Raw genomic sequence first — 24,639 nt, forward strand, 5'->3', positions numbered from 1 at the left:
GTTCTTCTGATTAGGTGCTGCCTGTGAATGATGAGCTACCTGTTATGCGAAGAGGCCTTGTTCCTGTGCTCCACTGCCTGGAGGGTGAAGAAGTGGTCATCTCCTCAGAGTACCTTTCTGCTACAGATGCAGACAGTGATGACATGAAACTGATGTTTATGCTGCCTCGCCAGCCCTACCACGGGGTAGTGAGGAAAGCTGGTATTCCTGTGGATCATTTCTCCCAAGCTGATGTCATCGCTGGTTTAATCACATACAAGCACACTAGTGAGTTAAGGACAGAACTACAGTGGAAGGTGGTCAGAGAGGCTTTAGCAAAAAAATCTTAACCTGAATCCATTCCTTTGCACAAGTTCAGCAGGAACTGCTGAAGAAGCACATGTTGTGGCTAGGGAAAAAAGTAAACTGACTTCAGAAGAGGGATGATGATAGACAACTACCAAATGTTTTAATACGTTCTCGAAATCCACATTTCAACTGAAAATTATATTAGAACAAGTACATGAAAGCACCATAATCCTGGAGCATCTCTTTCATTGTTGCTAACAAAATGTCTTGGGCTTTTTGAAAAAAATTATTATTAAGTTAGGTACAAACTAGAGTATTTTTATGTGTTTCATGACAGTAAAAAACCCTTTTGGTACTTCTTACTTGCCTCTCCAATCTAGAAGGATATCTACTTTTGGACAGTTCATAGTCTTTCTGCATCATAAGATAAATGAAGTTCTGATCTTCATGAGAAACACAATGCTAAAAAGGTGTTATTTTGTGGTTTTATTGTTAATACTTTTTTTTAAATTACTCACAGAAATCAAGGGCTAGCTAACTTATTTTCCTATTAATTTTATACTTTCATTAGCATTAAAGGGGTTCTCTTTTCTACATCTCTGATTAACAGCTTTATTTTTTTTCCAAAGGTGCTCATTTTCTGTTGAATTATTCTGTAATTTTGTGTTAGCAGGGAAGATAGATGTGATATTTTCAAGCTTGGCACTCTCTGAAATGAACAGCTGGTATTTGAGAAGGAAGTATTGATTATGGCCACCCACAACAAATTTTTCTCCTGTGTCATAAAGATACCAGGAACTGTATTTCAATGACAGTATTTTGCAGGGGCAATGAAGTTTTACCTTCAAGAGTGTAGCGCTTGTGTTTTTCATTCCCAAACTTCTACACATTAAATGCGCTGCCAGTAGATATCACAAGAGAGTGTGGGAGTCACTGCCTTTCCTTTGCAGGCAGCTTATTAGTAATATCTTGCAGCAATGCAAGACACAGGCTGCCAGAAGTGCTGGAGCCAGAATACTCTGAGTCACAGATGCTTCTTGCAAGGGGGGGCAGTTCCCAGTTGTGTATCAGCCCACATTTTGAAAGTCATTACACACAGACATAATACACAGTTCAGTAACAAATCACAGCCCTTGTTGTAGTCCATTTTGCAGGGATTAGAGGCACATAGGAATACATGCACTACTTGGCATACAAAAAAGTTTTCTTCTGGAAGAGTATGGGTATTACCATTTGTCATAGAGAGAGCATGTATATAAAAGAAAGATTTTCCTACATTCTTCAAGAAGGAATGCAGAAAAGGCTCTTTTTCTGCACAATGTATATTTTGCACGTGCCTTAGAGCCCAAAGAACATAATCATGAGAACTATTAGCCATTTTACAACAATGTCATATCATAACATTGCAATAATAAATTTATAACTATTTGTAATAAGAATACTTATTCTCTTTTCTACACTGTCTTACTTTAGAATAGAAGTGAGCTGGTTAAAATTAATTACAAACAACAAACCAAATCCCTAAACAAACAGCACCCCCACCAGGTAGAATTAAGAATTCCTGTAATTTTGCTCTTGCTTTCTTTTTTTTCTGACTTTGAATACTGAAGACTGTCCTTTCAGGATAAGGATTATTCTTCATGGACTTTCAGTAAAACATTTCTTCTAAACCTCAGTATTTTTTTTCAGGTGGGGAGATTGGCCTGACTCCTTCCATTGAGATCTTAACCTTCATTGTCTCTGATGGTGAAGCTGGCCCAGATGTGAAAGACTGCTGTTATGATGGACCTCTTCCTCCTCCAGATTCACCTCATGATCCATTTCCTGTGTATGACCTTAACATCACTGTACTTCCAGTGGACAGCCAGCCTCCATCTATTGCAACTGGTGAAAAGCTTCCTCTTACTATGGCATTATAAAGTGGGCTACGCAGTACTGTAATGACTAAAGATTCAGGGTAGTTTTTTGTTCTTTGCTTTTTAGCATTAGAAAGAGTCAGTTGACATCAGCATATAAAAGTTTTGGATCAGAATTTTTTCCGTCTTTTTTTTTTTCTTTTGCTAGTGCAGTGCAACCACCCAGTTCAACTGCCAGTGTGAGAATAACTGCTCGTTGCTCTTCAGCTGTATATTTAAATCATGTGGTTAGAGATGAGAGCGCTTGGATCTGCTCCCCTCCATCTCTACATGCCCATTACTGCATATATAAGCTATGCCTAGGTAAAAGTGATCAATATCTTGTCCGTGAACTGAATTCAGGGTCCAGCAATTGTCAGGCTTATACAGTGCAAAAGCATAAACATAAATATCTATCTACCTTTGCATGTAAAGTATATAACAGAAATTTGGGCCTTATATGAAGGGAGAGAATCATTATTACCTATATTACCTATATTTAATTCCTTTAGTGAATAAAGACAAAGATAGGCTGTATATTAATAGACGTGAAGCTACACTTTCACTAGGACTCTTCAGAATAGAAAAAAAACAGTTAAAATGGAAATAGAGTTGATAATATACATTTAGTCCAACAACAGCCCATTGTGTGAAATCTCCATTGATTTCCTGGGCTTATTATGAGGTCTGTGGTATACATATTAAAGGTATGTTTGCCTTATGTTTGTGTTTTTCAATGTCATTTGTTTGTAAGCATATATTGTAAGGTATATATTCATGAGCATATATTTGTAAGGTATATATTATGTATCTCAGAGAATATTTAAGCATATCTATAAGTAGTTTTGTAACTTGCAGGCTCTCACCCAAGTAGTGTTCTGGAAATGAAGCATTGTCCCAGCAGGGAAATTAAGCAGTGATGCATGAAAAATTGTTCATTATGAGCAATTCTTAACAGGTCTCATGTAATTAATGCTCTGACAAACAGAGGTAACTGCTGATTTTGAGCAGTATATAAACCATACCTAATAACTTAACAGTAAAATGATTTCATGATTCCCTTCTTCTCTACTTCTGTGATAGCAAGAGCAGAGTTGTCGGCGAAAGCAGAGAAAAAGACTCTAAACCAAAACCCTCCAGTAACTAAGCATTTGTTGTATTTCCCCCCTTAGTTATTATTTCCACTCTTGTTAACAAAAACAACAGTAAAATGAGCTAAATTAGCAATAATGAGTATCATATTGTTTGTGTGCAGGTGCAAGTTTTGTGGTGGAGGAGGGCTCCTCGGCAGCCCTTACAACCAACCACTTGTTTGCCACTGACCCTGACACCACTGCAGATGACTTAGAGTTTGTGTTGGTTTCTCCTCCCCAGTTTGGTTACATTGAAAATATACTGCCTTCTCCTGGGTTTGAGAAGAGCAACATCGGAATAAGTATAGGTAAGTCTTAACAATTTGTGGTAATCAAGCAGATGGAATACAGAGGGCTCGTGGAGGGCTGTGCTGTGGGCTCTGGTGGTGCAGCTGCAGGTGTGGGCATTAATATGGGCTTATTTAGGGAAGCAGGTGCTGGCAAATGAAGAGCAGTGGGACTGCGTGGGTGGAGTTCAAAGGGAGACTGCAGCCCTGCAAATGTGAAAAATTGGCTCTTGAAGTAAACAACCCAAGCCTTGTTTTATGCATTCCAGCTGCAGTCTATTAGAAGTGGCAATATAACACATTAATCTGCTCTCCCTGCCTCTCACTTCACTCCCCCATGAAAATCTCCCACATGTTCCTTCACCAATACATTTATCATTTAAGTGTAGTAAACCAGGTCTCACATGAGTTTCCAAGGCAAAGTTACAAAGGTGAGAGACGGTGGTTGACTTGGGTCTCTTCCCTTGTCCGCTTTCAAAAAACGTTTCACTATCAGCAGAACGGATTGTGCCATGCTTTGTAATGCTACCAGCTTTTACCGGTTTCTTGGGCTGGAAACCTGTAATCACTGAGCCTTTTGATTCCCCATTTTCCTCATCTGTCGGTCAAATAGCAGTGTAATGAGAGTCATACAATCATAGAATCATTTAGCTTCGAAAAGACCATCAGGTCCAACCATTAACCTAGCACTGTCAAGGAATCATGGACCTTAGACCTTTTCCTACCTGTTATTTTGAGTTGTTTTTATGTGGGCTCGGTTTTGCAGATGAAACTGAGAAGTATGAAGATGTACAGTCCCACCAGAAGCAGAATGATGTATTTTTGTTTTGGGGAGGGGCATGTGTCCTGCAGTGTAACTAACTCTTAGAGCCAAAAAACGACTGAGAACTTATCCAAGCTATTTATTCTTTGAAAAAGGACAGTTTCAAAGTTTTTTTATGATATATATGCCTAGAGGGCAGGAGAAGATTGTACTAACTCATTTTCTTTTTAAAATCTCTAGCTTCATTTCAGCTTAAGCACCTGAAAACCATGAATATAAACTATGTACAAGCCAGGCACATGCGAATGGAGCCAACAGAGGACAAGTTTGTACTTTATGTCACTGATGGGTTGCATCGCTCAGCAGAGACTCCATTTTTTGTGCTGATCACCCCAACCAATGACGAAGTCCCAGAATTCATAGCCAGGAATATTACTGTAAGGAAATAAGCAAAATGCCCGTCATAGAATTATTTTAAACAGAAAAGACTCTTTAATATCAATAAGAGCATTGTCCTAACTCCTGTTCCTCTGCAACTTTCCCCTTCTTTGTGTAGTCAGCCTAGTTCAGGAAACAGCCCAGTTCAATCCTATGTAAACCTGCTTGACAGAGCTTCAGTGGGATAGAAGCAGTTCATAGCTCTTTTTGAAAACCTGCAGTTAAGTAAAAGAAAAGGTTCAAATCTTTAAACAAATAAGTCATCTAGAAAACAGAAATATCTTTATGCTTCTTATGGTTTCTCAAGAGCTTTTACAATTTTTCTACAGAGTATTTTTTTGTTCCTCTCTGAAGACTGTTTTTCATATAAATAACTCGGTGAGCACCATGCTAGGGCAGTGTTAGCTAATCTTACTGTAAAGTAAAAAGTGCATGTATATGTATAAATTTACATGCATCTGTATTTTTAGATACATTTATGTATTTAAAGGCTTTCTCCTTTGTGCATTTCTGAGTGCTTGATTTTACACTGACTTATCTAACATCTTTTCATTTAATTGGGGCAGATATGAACTCCTTATCTCAACTTCTCTTTTCATCACTGTAGCCATTTACTTCTCTATGTTTCTTAAACTGGTTGAAATCAGTAGCCAGGTTAAAAAGCTACGGGGAAAGGGGTGCAGGAAACAAAGAGATACACTTGCCCCTACTTAGGAAATCATGATGAAATTCTATTATTTCCTTTTATGTAAAAGGACTGGATATTTTTTCTTTCACGTTCAGGTTCAAGAAGGGGAGATGAAAGAGCTGGATCTGTCTGTTCTCAATGCAGTTGACCTGGATGTACCTCAAGACCATTTGGTATTTAGGGTTGTGCAGAGGCCCTGGTACGGATTCCTTATTAATGGAATTCACGGCAATGATATTTTACACTATAAACAGTTAATTAACCACAATCACCACAGCCATGGGTTGCTTGTTCATGACTTTTCCATGGAGCTACTGAAGAATGGTAGGTGCAGCATTCTTCTGACATTGGTCTTTAATTCCTTTAATGAGGCAAGTGGCACACAAAGAAACCTTCATCACTTATTTGTTCACTTGCCTTATGTATTTTCAAGACAGTGTTTGGTAATGGAAGTTGAAATATTTAATGCTATTGTTATCTGTTGTTTCTAGGATCTATCAATAAAGTCATCCTGAGAGACCTATGTGTCATAAAGGATAGTAATATGCCTTGGAAAAAAAAAGGAATAATGTAACGTATCATCAAGCAGATTTCTAAATGTTTGACAGCACCTAAAACAGAGACAGCAAACAGAGACACATTAACTGATCATGGGGTTAAGTATTTCTCTAAGTGATCACAGAATCGTAGAATCATTGAACAGTTTGGGTTGGAAGGGACCTTTAAGGAGCACCTAGTCCACATACCCTGCCATCTTCCACTAAACCAAGTTGCCCAAAGCCCTGTTCAACATGACCTTGAACACTTCCAGGGACATGGCCTCCACAACTAATCTAGACAAACTGTTCCAGTGTCTCACCACCCTTATTTTTAATCCTTTTTTTCTTATGTCCAACCTAATCCTACCTCCTTTCAGTTTAAAACTCGTGCCCATTTTGTCACTACAGGCATTGGTAAAAAATCTCTCTTTATGTTTCCTATAAGCCTCCTTTAGATATTGAAAGGTTGTGATATACCTCCATATGTCTAACAATAAAGGTGTGAACTGGGGCTCTATAGCTTATCATGATCAGTCAACCTGCTTTGAAGCCGCAAATCTCTTTCTAGTACATGTAATCAAAAAGTCTATTTAACACTGCCAAGAATATAATAGATTCTTCACTAAATAGACTGTGGCTATTTAGTGAAATGTGGAATGTATCAATATAAAGAAAGACATGAACTCAATACTGCCACTCAAGTTTCAGTTCAGCCCTCAAAAAAAGGAGGAAAGATTTTTTTGTCTCTGCCTGTCTAATATGAACATTGAGAAATATCAAGAGTCCACCCCAAATTCCTCAGCCTTCCCAAGTCCTGGTTTTGACTCTCTTCCTTAGCTGTTCTCTCCCTTTTGCTGTCCACAATGGTGAACAAGCCACCTCCAGCTCAGAACTTCTGATTGTACATGGTCATAGACACAAGTTCAGCTGTCCTTCCCAATGCTTCCTTAAAGCTTTCTGAGGATTATTTAGAGCACAGAAAAGTGTTACCTGACAATCTCACTCTCTCTATGGTCAAAGTTATTTGGAATGTGGAGAAGAGAAGAATGTGCCTTTTTCAGATTGACTGAGACCCCTTTTGGAAGAGAGTTACTCCTTACTTAGGTCAGACTGGTGACTTTGACTCAATAGTATGTTGTTAGATTAATTAACAGCAGTGGCTTACCAAAATTCTGGTAGCTGAAAGCAAGTTTACTTTGACCAGGGCATAGGGGAGGGGGATAGAAGAAGAGTGATGGAAGCAGAGTGAAATGATGTGACATATTTTGCAGGAGTCAGATTTAGTTGTTCTTTCTCTCTCTCTCTCTCTGTGTGTCTCTCCCTCTCTTTCTCTCTTCTTTTTCTCCCCCTTCCCAACCCATATAGGAATGAAGCTGATGTACATGCATGACAACTCTGAAAACCTCACTGACAGCTTTAAAATCCAGCTATCAGATGGAAAACATAAAGTCCTCAGAACCATTACAGTAAAGGTCATTCCAGTTAATGATGAGAAACCATTGCTGAGCAAGTAAGTCACATGTTCCTGTCTCTGACAGAGGAATGTGTTCAGACAAAATTATGGAAAAGCCATCAAAACAGCAAATCATAGAATTCTTAAGGTCAGAATAGACCTTTAAGATCACCAAGTTCAACTGTTAACTAGCACCCCACCATGTCCACCATTAAACCATGTCCTTGGTGACTGATTGCGAGAAGAAGCCATAACTAGTCACAGGCTGATGCCAATCTATGTCTTTATCAGCCTGTTTAAAAAAAAAAGAAATTAATGAAAGTATAGCATGCCTTAATGTTGATCAATATTAAATGGAGTGAAAAAAAAAAAAGGAGTGGTCGTGGGGGAACATGCTTGTTGCATCTTTCACAAGTTGCTTCAAAATATTTGCCAGACACCCCTGATCTTCATGCACTTCTGCTGAACCTTGACCACCATGGTACTGTATTCCCTTTCCCTGAGACAAACACCTGCCTAAAATGCCTCTCTGAAAGCAACTCTGGATTTTGGCATGAGAGAATCCACAAAGTTGATGCATGGGAAAGGCTTTCAGATTAATGATTCTCTTCTTCTATATATTCTAAAGCTCAACCATAATCCAACTTCCCTTATGCTTCAAAACTAAGGGTCATAAATGAATTAGACGTGATCAGAAATTGCCTGGCAGATCATTTGTAGATGGGCAGCTGGCTTCAAGAGAGCCAAACCTCCTGGACATTTTAAAAAGGAGCTCATCTCTCGGGATCCCCATTTTTTTAACTGATAACTTGTCACAGAGCATCAGGGCCTCCATCCTTGTGACTGTTTTCCAGCCCCAGACAGGCAGATGGGAAGCTTAGAGCCCAAAGGTGTCAGGGGTATAGGTCTGAACCTCTGATGTTTGCATTTCAGAAACAACTTGCAGCCTGTTAAGCAGGCTGACGCTAAAGTGGAAATTTCTGATCCTTCATAATATTTGGCCTATTTTCAGATCAGACTTCTATTTCCCATTGAAAAGAATTTTTTATGTTTTGTTTACCATGTAGAGCTTCCTGCAATAACAAATGTTAGTTTTTTAGTTGAAAGATTATCAGTGACCACATAATGCTAACAAGAGAACATCCATTTTTTTATTAGAATAAAGAGTATAGTTTATGTATTCATATATCATGTACTGATAATTACTGATAATTGTCTATTTGTTCCTCACGTGCTATAGACTGATGTCATTTTCCACCCTTTCTCTCTGAAAGAAGATGATGAAGTGCAAGAAGTCGAGTGTTTTTAGCTTTGCCCAGCTAGATCCAGAAACTGTTGCTGCCTTGTCTGGCGATGTTAGGTCTCACCATTTGCCATTTCTATGGTGAACAGTAGCACAGAGTGAGCCATCTACTCGCAAAATAGCTATTTCTTTATGAAGTTACTGCCTCTTGCCTGTTACTCTTCCACTGAGATGAGGTATGCTGCCAGTAGTTAAGCAGTAAGTGCTTTAAGGAAACATTCAGTTTGGCACTGAAGTGGTTTAGCTGCCACATTCGGTCACCACATCTTTACTGTGGGGCGCAAACTTCCTTAAGCTACCACAGTGTTTTCTAGGTGACCATTTGACAATACCTGTAAACTTTTTCTCACCTTTTGATCTGGGAGCCCTTTCCACCTCAGGGATTTTCAGTTCTCATCTCCATTAGTTACAGACTGAAGAACTTGGGATGGGATGTTTTTGGCTGGCAAACAGTGCCTCTTATTCACAGTGATTGCCAGATGCTCAATTTGTCACCTCTTGGCTTGCATCCTAAAGCAGGGAGTGCCCTTGGGGAATTTAAAGCTTTCACACATTCCCTTGAGCACTTCTTCTCAAGATGAGATGTGGGTGCTAGAAGGAGCATACAGAAGAAGCCAGTTAGACCTTTGTTGTGTCTCTTATAAGTAAAGGTGAACAGTGAAATACTACTTATTTGAACGACAGTCTTTTCCCTAGTGAACAGTAGAGCCAATATTGCTGTGGTCTGTAGTAGCAGTAATGTATAAAGCAGCCTATTTGTTTACATTGTCCTCTTCTTACAAATTGTATGACAGTAAACAGTAGGGGAATAAGACAGACGTAGTAAATCCCAGTTTGTTGTAGGTGTCTGCTTTGTTGTTTTTCACCATTGTAAGGAGAAGCTTGCCTACACTGCTTTTTTTTTCTCTTTTGAGCTGAAATAGGCACAACCCCCTTCTATTCTTTCCACAGTTGTCATTTCTGTCAGCATCTGGGTAATCCATATTCCTGGCAGAGAAATTACATGTTGAAAAGGTTCCTTTTATTGCATCAATACATGACTTTTAATTTTTGCAGGAAGAATGATATAGAGGTGAATATAGGTGAAACTCGAATAATTTCTAGTGCTGTTCTGTCAGCGGAAGATAAAGATACCCCCAGGGAGAGAATTTACTACTTATTTGAAAGACTTCCAGAAAATGGTCAGCTTCAGCTCAAGGTTAGTCTTTGTACTTCAACAAAAAGCAGGCATGCAAAAGAACTCTTTCTTTTTAGGCTAGAATGAAGTTCATCTTCCTTTTCTCCCAAATGTCTGTCATATTTTGATGTAGACAGCTGTGGCCAGTTTGATTGTTGAAGGAGCATTTAAATCAAAGAATGATGCTGTCCCAGGGGCTTTGACACTAAAAGCCCAGATCTTCAACAGGAGGAGAGTGAAAAGCATGGCAGATCATCTGAGGTGACAGTGGAGAGAGATGCTGGGATAATCAGCCCACTAAGTGGAAAATCAAGCATCAAAGCTGGGAGAGGGCAGGGGGGAAAGTCCTTGATAAAAACCAAATCAAAATAAACCATTACTTCAGTGTTCAGAAAGCACAGAGGGAGTTGTATGCGGAAGAGTGAGTAATAACTCATGAGTTAGAAGAAGAGTATGAGAGGAAGAAAGGGAAAAAGAAGATGGAAAGGGTATAGCAAGAGGAAAGGCAAAAAATAAGATTAGAAATGGAAGGAGAGAGGATCATCTACTGACTGAAGAGAAGCCAGAGGAACCGAGATTGAAAAAAATGCCTCTTTTAAATTGCATGCATATATAAAAGAAAAAAAATCCACTTCTAAAACCCCTGAAATACTTGGAAAGTATTATGATGCTGGATCCCTACATGGATCTGTGGATCACACAAGACTTGTGAATTAAAGGGGTCCCACATACTGAGGCAAGAGGCAGCTACTAACTGGAGTCTGTCAGTTTGAACATGTAGGGTACACGCATATATCTGAGCTCTCTGTCCTTGATAACCTTTGCTCCAAAGCTAGTAATGCTGTTCCTGCAGACTAAATGTCAACTACGTGGATCAGTCCAACTTAGTATGACACTTTTTCCAGAAAAGCAGGAAATTTTATAGGATAGTTAATTTTTTTTGCAGCTGAGGACCTCTGGGATTCTAAATTTCTGCGCTTCCCTGAAGTTCCTCACAGGTTCATTTCTGACATCCTTTCAGGGATGATTTCTAGAACTAAGAGCAGCTTTGTGAAATTAAGAAATAGAAAACATAAGCTGAGTCAGGGACCATTTCATTTTCATCTTGTTGGTGTATTAATGAGAAGTGTGCAGAAATTTATTTCCTATAGTAAAAGTGCCTAAACTCTGTATTACTCTGTTTTATTAATGATCACTGTATTTTCTCCAGCCTTATAGCTGCTTGGAAACAACTCCAGCTATTTGCTACCCTTCAAAACATACTATGAGGAAAGAGTCTATAGCTTAGAAGTGAAGCCAAGTAGCTGCCACTAACAGTCTACATAACTACAAAGAAACACAATTAACTGGGGAGGATGCCTGGTAAACTATCTATTTAATGAAGGATGTTTATTCTTTCCAGGTAGGACAAGGCTGGGTGACTCTCCGAACTGGAATGACATGTACTCAGGAAGAGCTGGATATGAACCTTGTGAGATATGTCCATACAGGAGCTGTAGGGTCCAAGAACCAAGACAGCTTCACATTTTACCTCTGGGATGGCTACAACAGATCCCCAGCTGTGGACTTCTACATAAATGTCAAGGACACGGAAAAGGGTAAAAATCTACCAGAGTTTTACAGTGCCTGTTTCTGAAACAAAGATATTTGAGTACACATTCTGATCCTTTCCTGAGCACTATATAGGCCCCTGGCAAGTCTCTCTGCAGATTCTGTAAGTCTAACTGCTTGGATTTCACTGCTGGCCAGAGCCTTGATGTTCCTGCTGGTGAAGAAGTGGTCCTGGGATTTGAAAAGGCACTGCTGATGGCAACGTGTTGCACCTTGCCTCCAAGGACTCCCAGCTACTTTTGAAATTGAGCTGAAAATACCCTTTAGAAAATAGCTTTATGTCTGAGTAAATCAAAGCAAAGAAAAATGACAAGAATGTAAAAGGGTAGGCAAAAGACTGTTCAGAAACAGTTCTGTCTCCCAGACAGATAGACAGAGCTCTGTCTTCTTCTCTCTCTTTAGTCTATAGTCTTATGGTCTCTCTTCTTTTATTGCATCCCTATTAGAAACCTAAAGGTTAACCTGACACTGCTAAGACTGGAAGAATGGTCAAAAGAGGTTGTGCAGTTTGCCTTGGCAGTTTTCAATGGGATAAAGCCCCAAGCAATGTGGTTATGGCTGGTCTCACAGCTGACCCTGCTTTGAGCAGAAGGTTGGACTAAAGACATCTTTAAGTCCCTTTCAGGCTGAATTTCTCTATAATCCTACAGTCCTGTGATTTTTCTACTGGTGATGGCTTACCTGTGGCTAAATAATGCACAAGATATCAACAAGTTCATTATGACAATTTTAGTGTTGCTTTGTCCATCCTGCAGGAGACATTGCAGTTTTTATGAAACTCCTCAGAGTGCCAAAAGGAGATCGTGGCTACATTACAACCGATGTCCTCCTTGCACTGGACGGGACTGACAAGCCAGAAGAGCTCCTTTATGTGATAACCTCCCCACCCCAGTATGGACAAATAGAATATGTCAGCTATCCTGGCATCCCCATTACAAATTTCAGTCAAATGGATGTAGCACGACAGATTGTCTGCTATGTTCACAGCACAAAGGCAGCTGTTCTTGAAGATACATTCAGGTAAGGTATATGACCCTATCCCCCAAACTCTTCCCCTTGAATTTTTGGGGATATTTAAAAATTTTGCACAAAACAAACAAACAAAAAACCCAAACCAAATTATTAAAAAGAGCTGGAATATCTATGTGAATTGTCAATATTTATATAGCAAATATACTGCTTATAAAATAAGCAGTTGTGACTGCTTTGGTAAAAAATGCATTTTGTCATTAATGCTGAAAACATAGCCAGAGCCATATTTACTCAATTATACTAGCTTCAACATTATTACAGCATTCAGACTACACAGCTGTTAAGATTTAAGTGGGAGAGAAAGACTAAGAATGTACTTTGTGGAATTTTCCTTTGGTTTCTTGCCACAGCTGGATGCTGTAAAACTGATCCATTCAGGTATTAAATAACAGCTTCCTTGTCTATTTTTATTTATCATATTCATTAAGTTCTGGGCTTTTTGAATTCATAAGTAGTTCTTGAACATAATGAAAACCAGTCCTCCTAATCTATTTTGACACCACAATAGCTCAGAAATTCATGTAGACATTTGAATTCTTGGGGTAAACCCATTAGGTTTACCTATAGGCCCAGTTGAGCAACCTAATGATATTCAAGTTTATTTTCATCTGGTTCTGAAACCTTTCCCTGAGAACAGTTTATTCTAGATGCATTCCTAAAGTATTTCCTTATTCTTAAATTAACCTCCCTTGCTTATAAAGTGGAATGATGTAATGAGTTATCATCACATAAAGAGTAGATGTATTGCTGTTCAAAGTCTTGCAGACAGCTTTGTAAAAGAGATCAATTTCAGGGTAAAAAAGAGCTCAGAAATAAGGATAATATTTCTAAAGGAAGAATGCTTCTTGCATTGGTAATTTTCTCTGAAAATAGCTTTTGACAGAAAATGGACTTACTGTGAAATTTGAAATTAGGAGTTTATTGTTTTTCATTTGTAACTAAGCAAAATGAAAGATTTAGCTCCTAAGAGCTGCAATTCAGAAAAGACCCTTTTTTTACACACTCTTTAATTGATAGATTCCTGATCTGAATGTCTTTTTCTGTGATACATGATGAAGATTCAAAAACATGCTGCATCATCCAGTTAGAGAGCTTTTTTGCAGGGAAGTCAAGCAAGCGGGGCCTGGACACATCAAATAAACCTCCCTATGACACTGGGACAGCTCAGGTGACATTATCTGTAGTTAAAGCAAAAGTAAATTTGAAACTTTCCTCAAATCAAACAATTAAGACTATCCCTTCCACTAAATTCAATGCGGTAGAAGTTCTAGTTAGGAGATTTGTCTGATCCACTTGTACTCACAGCAGAAGTAGTGAACAATTTTTCCCAGGTTTTATGTTTCTTGATTGTGAAACACTTTGACCAAAACCAGAATCAGCTTAGGCAAGTAAGGTCGCAGTCATGCCGACCCTAGTTTGGGCAGTGTAGTAGTGGCTTGTGTGGCTTGTGTTGGTATGACTTCCATATCACACTAATGGAAGCAGATCAAAAAATTCTAGGAATGTGGATAAACCCAATGTTTAGGCCAATCACTAAGAACCAAACTAGAAAGTCAGCCTTATAAAAGTAAGGTTATGATGTTTTAATAAATATTGACATTTGATAACTATTGATATTTGATAACTATTTTAATCACAATAATTACGTTTCTTGAACATTTGGAAAGACATTTGGTTTTGTGTAGACATGGAAATATTCTGGCAGAATATTATTATTATTGTTATTATTATTATTGTTATTATTATTTCAACATGGAATGGTTACATTAATTATATGGGTAATTATGGCAGGAAGAGGAATTAACTGACCAGATTTTTACTTCCCACTAAAGTGCTTACTTCAGACATAAATTTACCTGTATTGTTTGGTGCTGCTGGCCTGGAAGAAAGATTTGGCAGTGCTTGTTTGGACAGACGACTTCAAGTGATTAGCAATCTGACATCAGATGCTGGCAGCAGGATACTAAAAGCACATGCTAATGTTCTCCATTTTGACATGCTGGCTCGATTTTGTAATGAGTTGGCACTATTTATGATTCCATTTTTATCTTTTAAATACCATGACAGATGGTAGGTCCTCTAGCCAACTCCATTGCCATCAAACTGCAGAAAGCATGAAATGTTGGTAGGGGTGAAATCAAACCATGCAACATGTCCTCCAAACTGGGCCTGGGAGTTGTCCCCTAAATTTCATCAGAATGAGGAGAATACTGGCTGCTCTCCATTCCTGAGGAAATAATGAAGCAGACATGAACCAGAAATAAACAACCAATATCTCCCAAAGTGCACAAAAAGGTCATCTTGGGCACAGGCAGTTTCATCACCTGTGAAACTGAATGGTGAATGAAATTTGCATTGTAAATTTCAGTCTGATGTATATAACCAGGAGGTTTGTTCCTACCTGGTATTCTGTAGAAGACTGGATGAATCTTCAGTTATGTGAACTTATCTAAATCTTTCACTTAAATATTTTTGAGACATCATCCAAATGATTTTACAGCCATCAAAAGAATGAGAGGAAACTGACTTCTGCTTCAATCTTTCATATTTTTTGAGAGAAGGTTTAAGGTATTGACTAAAGGTGTTTTACCCATTTTTTTCACCTTAGCATAGTATTTATCATCATTATTCTAGTTTTGTGTTTGATTTCAGATAGCTTACTAATAGCACAACCCCTCTCCCATTGGCACAATAGCATTAGGTCAGTGCAGACAGATGTCTCTAGGTTCCCAGCTGGGAATACCATCCTCAGTAAACATATTTCTAACTGCTATATAGTCCCTGGTCTGCCTATAGTCATTCCCATCTGTTTCATGGCACACTGCCAGTTGACAAGTTGATCAAGCCCTAATCATCCAGCGTTGGTGAAGGCAGTGAGGAGTTTTAGATGGACAGTCTGTGTCACACAGTAAGCTGCACCTTGACCTACTGAAAGTCACTCACATTTGAGGCACGAAACAATAGACCAGGTGTTTACCCTGTAATTTTTTTAAATACATCTTCAAGGTCTGCAGTCAAGAGAACAAGAGGAAACAGATAATCTACCTAAACGTTAGCCAGTCTCCATTTCCCTTATGTATGGTAGAAGAGTCCTAGGTGGAAAGGAGCCAGCCAGGCTGGCCCTCATACAGTCTGAAACAACTGTCCCACTCTACCACAAGCAAATTTCTTTGCAAAGCAGTCTCTGTTTTGGATCAGGCAGAACACAAACCTGTGTGAAAACCACTTTCCAAAATCGTTTTGCATGTACTGTGCAGCATAATCACTGACATTTATGTAGAAAGACAGGTAACTCATGCATACTGTTTGTTGATGGAACAGGTAGGATCGTGAGATATTTGCAAAGCCATTTTTAGTTTCATATACCCTCAAAAGTTTTTTCTATAGGCATGACAATGTTCCATGTAATTCCTTTCAGAAAAAATACTTAATTAATGGTCTTGACAATGAAATCTAGGATGAATTTTGAAGGCTAAAAGATTGGTTTTCTCCTTATTTTTATCCACCACTAAATTTGATAATAAATTTCTGCAGACCATGCTGTCAGTTGTATGGCAAAAGCCCATACCCAGCTGGTAGGCTTCTGTTGTGGTTTAATCCCAGCCGGCAAAGAAGCCCCGTGCAGCTGCTTGCTCACTCCCCGCCTGGTAGGATGGAGGAGAGAATTGGAAGAATGAAAGTGAGAAAACTCCTGGGTTGAGATAAAGACTATTTAATAAGTAAAGTGAAAGCTGCACACCGAAGCAAAACAAACCAAGGAATTCATTCACTTCCCATGAGCAGGCAGGTGTTCAGCCATCCCCAGGAAAGCAAGAGTTCCATCATGCATAACAATGACTTGGGAAGACAAATGCCACCACTCCAAACGTCTCCCCATTCCTTCTTCTTCCCTCAGCTCTTTACACTAAGCAAGACACCATATGGTCTGGGGATATCCTTTGGGTCAGTTGAGGTCAGCTGTCCTGGCTGTGTCCCCTCCCAACTGCTTGTGCACCCCCAGCTTACTCAGTGGTAGGGCAGTGAGTAAAGACCTTGAGGCTGTGTAAGTGCTTCTCATCAGTAACAAAAACAAAACATCCTTATGTTATCAACACTATTTCCAGCACAAATCAAAACCACAGCCCTACAGTAGTGACTATGAAGAAAATTAACCAGCACAGCTTCCAACAGATTTTCTCTCCAGCCTTTGGCACCTTTACCTTTTCTCTTCTTTTTGAAAGGAAATCCAACTGTAGAGCATAACCAAATCTTTAGTATATCTAAAGAAACATTACTTCTTGACAGAAACAAGAAACTATGTTGATATTAATAGAAATTCCCAGCACAGAACCAGAATTTTGCAGATATGACCCTTTGATAAATATGTGGTATGGGTATCTACATTTTTAAAACTACCCTAGCAACTTGTACAGTTCTGCCCAATACCTTAGTATTTTAGTGAAACCTTACTTGAGTTTTGTAAAGAAATATAAATAGTTCCTCTGAATATACAGAAATTTACAGATGCGGTTAGTGCCTAAACAAACCCGTAAAGTGGGATGAGGATGAATCTTTCTCCAGTTTGGTTTTTCAAATAATTTTGGGCTCTTGGGTAGAAAAGATTTGTAACAGTGACCAGAAAAAAAACCAAAAACCTAAACAAACCAAAAATGGACCCTTGTCCAGGCAGATCTTGCACTTTACTTACCTCTTTTTATATGTTGTAGACAAAGCCAACACTTTCATTGGCAGGTGCTACTGCCAGGTAACCAAGTGAAGATATATTTAAGGATGTGTAAAATGTGTATTTATGCCAGAGGCTACAATAAGTCCCCCAGCCAGCCCATCATTTTAGTTCTGTTCCATCTGTATCTGAGCTAGAAGATTAGATCAGCTCTGTTATGACTGTTTATCCTCAAAGACATTCCTCTGGCAAGTACTGAGGTGCATTATAACTCTTGTCAAATACCTGGCCATCTACTTTTACTTTTTAAAGTTTTACATCTACTCCATCCACTGTCTGGGTTTGAGCTCAGCCCAGCTCTACCACTTTTGCAGTATCAACACAAGCAAGTCCTGTAGTAAAGGTCTGCATTATCATTTCATTTCAGTACAAAGTGAATCAAGAACAGATGCTGAAGACTATCTTGCCTCTCTTTGCCAGATTCACCATCAGCAATGGACTGAGGACTAAGAATGGGACATTCATAATCTCCTTGGAGGCACTTGACCAAGCTTTGCCCACACTATCTAGGAACATGGGGTTAAGAACAATGGAAGGTGCTATGGCACTTATCTCTCCTGATGTCCTACAGCTTTCAGACCCAGACACTGCCAAAGAAAACCTTACCTTCCTCTTGGCTCAGCTCCCCCAATATGGTCACCTCTATTACCGTGGGGCTGTGCTACTGCAGTACAATTTCACACAGCGAGATGTGGACAACAGGGATGTTGCATACAAGCACCAAGGTGGGGATTCCCAGATGGACAGATTTACATTTGTTGCCACAGATAGGACCAATCAAGGCTTCATCGTGAATGGGAGAGTGCAGACTGAGCCAGTGGCATTCACCATTCAGGCAAGTGTGACTACAGGCCTACTTTGAAGGGATAAATAGCATGAAAAGCTCAAAAATGTAGTAATTTTGATGAGAACTGATACTTGCTGCAACCTATGATTTAACTGAGGTATTTTTCAGCTACAATGTTTGCTTCCTGTGTTCCATGAATAATTAACCTGGAGAATGAAATACTTGACACAATGCGTAAACATAAGCAAGTAGATACTTATACATATAATACTTAAACACTAAAATATTTTACATAGAAATCTCAACTATATAGTTGAGACCAGCTATGGGAAATATTGAACTTCCTCCTGCTCTGCTTTCCCACTTGATGCCTGACCCCGTGACTTGCACATGAGGGATGCAAGGGTAACTGTTGATCTTCATGTCACAGGAATCTTGAATTACAGCCACTTTGCTTCCATAACCAGAGAGCCTGTCTTCTGGTTTTTTGTAAGATGCCTGCTCTGATTCTTCCTTTCTTTACTAGAATCTTTCTGTTTAGTTCCCATTTCCTCCTCTGTCAGTTCTTTACGCTTTGTCATATGCTCAGATGTATTTGCTATGATTCCTGGTATGTAGCTGGCATGTTGCAGTACATGAAGTAGGCCTAGTTGCATTGTATGTCAAAATTCTAGATGTTTCAAAACACTGATATTAATGAGTAGGCTGCCAACATTTCCTGATGACAAAGTTTCAAGTTACATGATGAGTGAGGAGTGCAATTTCAGCAGAGGGTGAGATATGGGAACAGCAACAATCATTGTGGAATGCTAGCAGATTCATCAGAAGTTGTGAAAGGTGGAACAGATTTGAGGAGACATTAGCTGTGTCTATTGCTGTGATTATCATAATCCTTATGTTTCCATGCCTGTTACTGTAAAACAGAGGTGACAAACCTTTGCTGAAGTTACCTTTTGCTATGTAGAAAATCACATGAAAAATGAGAAGGACTATGGGGAGTGTGGGACATCAGGGCAGAGGCACAGGGAATTTGTGTTACCCTCCCAAGTGTGTTCTGTAACCTGCTGCTGGTGGCAAGTGATGGGCAATCCGGGCCTGGAAACTTCTCATGTGAAATAGAACTTAACTGGAAATCAGATGTCTGCAGCAGACTGTGAGCCAAAGTGGCTATTGCCACCCTGAGCAAGCTACTGTGCTTTTAGCAAAAGTAGGACAGAGAATGTCCTGATGCTGTAAAATGAATGTTTAACTTTGATTTAGGTGGATCATTTGGACAAAATGGCACCAAAAATTATTCATCTCCATTGCTTTTCTGATGTGGAACTGCTGAATAACGGCAATTATGGGATCTATATTACTGCCAGGTCCCTGAAGGCATCTGACCCCAATACAGAAGATGACAAAATAATTTTTAAGATTTTGCAAGGTCCTCATTATGGCTACCTGGAAAATACAACAACAGGTGATTTCTTCTACATTCTCTATATTTTGGGACTAGCAGACCAGACCCCAAAACCTACCCTCTTAATGTTTGCTTGACAGAAGGAATCAAAATTTCTTAGCAAACTTTGGGTAAAGTTTGAATGCAGTAAAAAAACTTTTACTATGATACCTGAGTCTCATGTTCATTATGAGATGATTGTTACTGTCTTCTGTTGGGAAACTATTTTTTGTTTGTATCAAGAAAAATAAAAATTAGTATCAAACTTGGCCTTTTGATAAAGATGTCACACAAAAAACAACTGGGCTTATAATGGACTGGGATATTGCTGTTTAGGTATAAAACCACTTTTCTGTAAGTTCAGATATTCAACAAAAAGGTTGAAAAGAGTTTATATAAGCTGTTATTAAGAGACTTTTGATTCATCTGCATATTACTCATCTTTCCCAGGAGGACTCATTCAGGAAGGGTTTAGCCAAAAGGATTTAAACAACAAAATCATACTTTATGTCATCAACACATCACAGGAAGTGAATTCAGACAACTTGGAGTTTCAAGTCATGGATGCCAGAGGAAACTCTGCAGGGCCCCAAAGGTAGCTGCGACCCTCGGTGATATGTGCTCACCACGCCCCGGGGCACACAAACTGGTGCTGGGCTTGGAGCCCCACAGACATGAACACAGATAGCTACTCCTCAAACTGCCATTGCCTTTGTGGGAGTAGAGGAGGTTTCCTTCCCTCAAGGAGGTGAAATACAAGGGATTAGTTCCAGGTTAGAGTGGGTCATAGTTCTCAAGGGCCTTTGGGGCCTCCTAGGAAAGCAAAATGGAGTTTACTCTACTCTAAGTGGCAGTTGGGCATTTGGAGATCTGAGATGCTGGGTGCTGAGGGATGGGATTACTGCGTCATGAACATGGCTCTGCAGCTGCAGGTCACTCTTGCCCTGTGCTGGTGGCAGTGCATTTTTCACAAGCTTGAGATTACAATGAAAGGGATGCTCTCAAGCGATAAAGCTATGAGACATACTTCCGCAGAAGAGCACTGAAAGGAGGTGAAGAGCACACAGCATCCACTGCTTATATTAGGCATATTATCCAAATTTCCTTGTGACATATGGTAAACCTCACGTAGAAAAATTAGAATATCATCTGAACAGTGGTTGATGATAAAAGCTTTAAGTGGGAGTAGCCCTTCAGCATAGGCAATGTTTCTCTTAATTTCTGAAAATAGGACTAAATGTTATATCAACTTGTTTCATAAGAAGTAATAAAAATTGTAAAAAAAATAACTAATGCTATTTTCTTGGGCTAAACTGGCTACTCACCAACCTGACGCATAGAGAAAGAAAAAGAGCAGAGAGCTGGCTCCAGGGGCAGAGCACTTCCCTGCAGGCTTGAGAGAGGACAGGGATCAAGCAGAGCTCAAGCAGAGCTGGAGGGAGCTCTTCGGCAGTTATGGGCTGTGCCAAAAGATGTCCCCATACACAAACACATCTGAACATGGACAGCCTGAGCACTGCCCAGCTGCTCTGCGCTGGCTCACAGATGAACCAATACTAAAACCACCATTATATGATGCCACTTCTCATGGTAAAGTGTGATTTCTTGTTTATGAATGCCAATGTGTAGCACAACTTTAGGAAGAGAGCAAAAAAAAGCTCTTTTTAATGGAAAATAGGAGTTTCAGTGAAGTTATCCATTAGCAGATCAAAGGGGAATTTGGCTTTAAGTGAAAAAATAATATTTTAATACTAGATTTAAAAGCTTGTGAGATACTTTTTTATTTAAACTATTTATTACCTAAAGATCACTAGTTCAAAATGCAAGTTTCATTTGTTGTTGATGTCCCAGCTATTATCTGAATGCTGATGGGCTACACCTGGCACATCCATCCTTTTTAGCAAAAATAAATCAAAACAGCTTCTAAACGGGTTGCCCCCAAGATTAGCATCAGAGGATAAAGGAGGACAGGAAGAAACTTCCACTGGTGTTAGAGCTAGTCAACCATGAGAGGTCTAGAAGATTGTTTTAGAAAAGTTCAAATTATTTTGTAAGTAGGTCAGCTAATTTTCCTTCTTTGCACTCTCTTTCATTCCCCTCTGACTCTCAATAATTTTTATCACAGCTTTTACAAAGGTGAGATTTTTATTCACTACTCTGTGTAGCATGTGATCTTCTGAGGTTCAGTCACACCCTCACTATAAACAATTCTAAAATTCAGTGTATGGAACACTTGGACTCAGCCAGGGTGAAGGGTTGAAGAGCAAAGTACACAGAGTAGTAAAGCAAGGGGAGTGGGGAGGGTGCTGGCACAGAGGCAGTGAAGTCTTAGAGCATGCTCTATATGCTACAGGAGGAGAGGTAGAGGATAGATGAAGGAAGGTGGGCAGAAAGGAGGATATTGCGGCAAAAAAATGGGAAGTGAAAGTATAATACAACCAGAAGGCTAAAGGGAAGCAGGACAAAAAGTGATAGCTTGTCTTGGCCTATTTGGTGTTATGGATAAACTGCTCTTTTCAAATTTGCTTCAGAACCCCTTTGGTTGTGAAACAAGGTTCAGGCCTGGTTTAGGGTGGATGAGGGTTGGTCTGGAAGATTTACTACAGCCTATTCCTAATTAGCTGAATCACACATGTTGATCTGGAGACAAAGACTCAGTATGTGTATTGGCTAAATCAACAGTGGGAGAGAAATGGCTCTTCACACAATCACGGGCTGGGGGTGGCTGGTGGGTGGCTTTGCTTCACACCTGCATTCCTTCCTCTCCCACAGATTGGAGCTAAAGTGGTCTCGGATTGAAATGCAACAGACTGAATATGAAGTGTGTGAGAGCGTAGGAGTGGTGTCTCTGAAAATCACCAGGGCAGGACACTCAGTAGAGTCTGCCTTTATAACTGTGAAGGTAAAGTAAAAAACCAATGTCCTGAATGTAAATTTAGCAATAAGTAAGCCTGCTAATTTCTTCCTCAGACTTAAAAGGTAGGCCATGTGATTCAATCCAGACTTACTGGGACATTGTCCTTCCTACCACAGATGGCTGAAATATTTCTGACAAGACTTCCTGAGTTTCAAGTAGAAATGCTGATTAACCAAACCTGGAATATTTTGGAGCAGTATTTCAGTTTTGATGGAAAAACAAAGCAAGCAGTTTTCTCTGGCACTGTGCTCAGAAGCTTGGTTTCCAGGATTTGCCACTTAAAAATCCAGGCTTTGAGCAATGTGGGGCCTTGGGGCATTTGTTTTCCCTACTCAGGCTGAAGAAGCCCAGCAGCTATAGAGGTTTCAACTACACAGCCATGGTAGCCTTTCCCATTTCTCCCCCTACTACCCTTAACCTAGGAAAAAGCCTAAAAAAACCCTATATCTTCAGTGACAGCCTCTCTCTACTGTCAAAAAAATTAGACTGAAACCTGCACGTTATAATTTTGTAAAACAGGTTTTGTGCAACTTACCTTCACAAATTTTATCTTTCCTCATAAAATGGAATTTCCAGGATTTTACCATCTCCCCTTGCTAGAGAAATACTACTTCTTCTCCTCACAGTTTCTCAGGATTGTAGCCCTGATTGGAAACACAATTTTGATTTTTTCTTCTACTGAAGTCAGTGTGTATTTTGCTATTGACTCCATTGGGGCTATCCTGTCCTATCCTTCATGGAATCTGGTGATTCTACACTGATTGTCACTAGACTAAACAGACCAGTGAAATTGATCCCAGTATCAAGAACTCAAGTGTGGAAACTGTTGTCCTCTGGTGATCCCCTATGAAAATTCAGGGAGTTGCTGGAGTCCCTATATTTACATATATAGGGGTTCTCTTCTATCCCAAAGAGTCTTTGGGGCTGACAGACAACTCTGCTTGCAAACACTTCTTCCAAGACATCACAAAGGGCTAAATAAGAAAATGTGGCCAGGTTGTTGCTGCTCTTCTGAGATGACAGGATGTGCCTGTCCAGGAGCCAGGTAATGGCAGGGTCCCCAGGCACAGAGAACAGCAGTGTCACCTCCTGCTGTCAAGTAGCAATGTGAGAGGGAATGAGGCAAAATTATAAAATCAGCAAATTTTTTTGATGATGTGTATTTTAAGCCATGAGCAAGGACAGAATGCCAGTTGTACACCACAAGATATATTCTTTAGGTCTTTATCTTTTTTTCCAGCCTAAGCACATGTATGGGTTGGCCTGTCTATTTGAGACTCCTTGAAGAGGTGCACAAGAGCTTCAAGCACACAGCAGAATGTTGTGGTTTGGTGAAACAGGTCACAGCTTGGCATTTACTGCTTGATTTCTTCTCAGGTCAATGAAATATCTGCTACGCTGGGAAAAGACTTTACAGTGACTCCCTCTAAGCTTGTTCAATTTGATCCAGGTATGAACCAGTGCACAGAATAATTCTAAAATTAATTCACTGAAAATGTAAACTCTTGCTTTGGAGAGTGAAATCTGTTACGTATCTTTAACTAGAGGAACCAAATAGTATTAAAGACACTTGGACTCATTTTCTGGAAGGGCTTCCTTTGTGAATTAGTATCCTTAATACTTAGGGTGAAATGGTATAGGGTCCTTTTTTACATCAGTTAAAACACAAAAAGTGCTGAAATGATGACTCCTAATCTCCCTACAACTAGGCTGGGGAGGACTCATCCTGAGTTGAGCTGTGAGATGCTTTAAAAACTGCAGTCATAATAAGTAAAGCCCAGGACACAGGTCAAATTTGAACAAAACTGAGTACAACTGAAGTTATTCAAGGGTTCCAAGATCTTTTCTCATTCACATAATGGAAGCTAGAAGTTACTCAGGAAGGGCAAAGAACCAGGCAAAAATCTTGTGAACAAGTATAAAATCCGCGTAAAAGGTTGCACTTCAATCTAACACAGTCTTTGATCCATTTGCAGGTCTTTTGAATAACTGTTCCATCTCTAAAATTAGGCTTTTTAGACAAAAACCCTATGATTTTCTCTTGAAAATTGCAATAGAAGTCCTAAATCTATGTACTCCACTGCCATTTGCACATCTACAGCAGCTTTTTGTTACATTGTGTGCACTTGAACAGAACCATCATTGCCCAGGAACAAATTCAAAC

General features: G+C 39.5%; 1 protein-coding gene across 2 annotated transcripts in view; it reads left to right on the forward strand.

Moving 5' to 3' along the window:
- FREM1 (FRAS1 related extracellular matrix 1) overlaps window positions 1-24,639 on the forward strand; it is a 66,129-nt gene that overhangs the window by 26,725 nt on the left and 14,765 nt on the right. For both annotated transcript variants that reach the window (XR_003532124.1, XM_027670651.1), the window contains exons 16-29: window positions 15-267; window positions 1,978-2,175; window positions 3,439-3,624; window positions 4,607-4,803; window positions 5,588-5,816; window positions 7,397-7,541; window positions 9,844-9,985; window positions 11,367-11,562; window positions 12,331-12,595; window positions 17,751-18,165; window positions 19,378-19,579; window positions 20,009-20,153; window positions 22,331-22,460; window positions 23,853-23,925. Coding sequence is in view for 1 of the 2 variants with exons in the window: in XM_027670651.1 (XP_027526452.1) it covers window positions 15-267; window positions 1,978-2,175; window positions 3,439-3,624; window positions 4,607-4,803; window positions 5,588-5,816; window positions 7,397-7,541; window positions 9,844-9,985; window positions 11,367-11,562; window positions 12,331-12,595; window positions 17,751-18,165; window positions 19,378-19,579; window positions 20,009-20,153; window positions 22,331-22,460; window positions 23,853-23,925 (2,776 nt within the window). In the remaining variant the exon portion in view is untranslated. The remainder of the gene's footprint in view (window positions 1-14; window positions 268-1,977; window positions 2,176-3,438; window positions 3,625-4,606; window positions 4,804-5,587; window positions 5,817-7,396; window positions 7,542-9,843; window positions 9,986-11,366; window positions 11,563-12,330; window positions 12,596-17,750; window positions 18,166-19,377; window positions 19,580-20,008; window positions 20,154-22,330; window positions 22,461-23,852; window positions 23,926-24,639) is intronic.

Source organism: Neopelma chrysocephalum, unplaced genomic scaffold, assembly GCF_003984885.1.
Source record: "Neopelma chrysocephalum unplaced genomic scaffold, ASM398488v2 Primary Assembly neopelma1_96921, whole genome shotgun sequence".
NCBI classification, from domain to species: domain Eukaryota; kingdom Metazoa; phylum Chordata; class Aves; order Passeriformes; family Pipridae; genus Neopelma; species Neopelma chrysocephalum.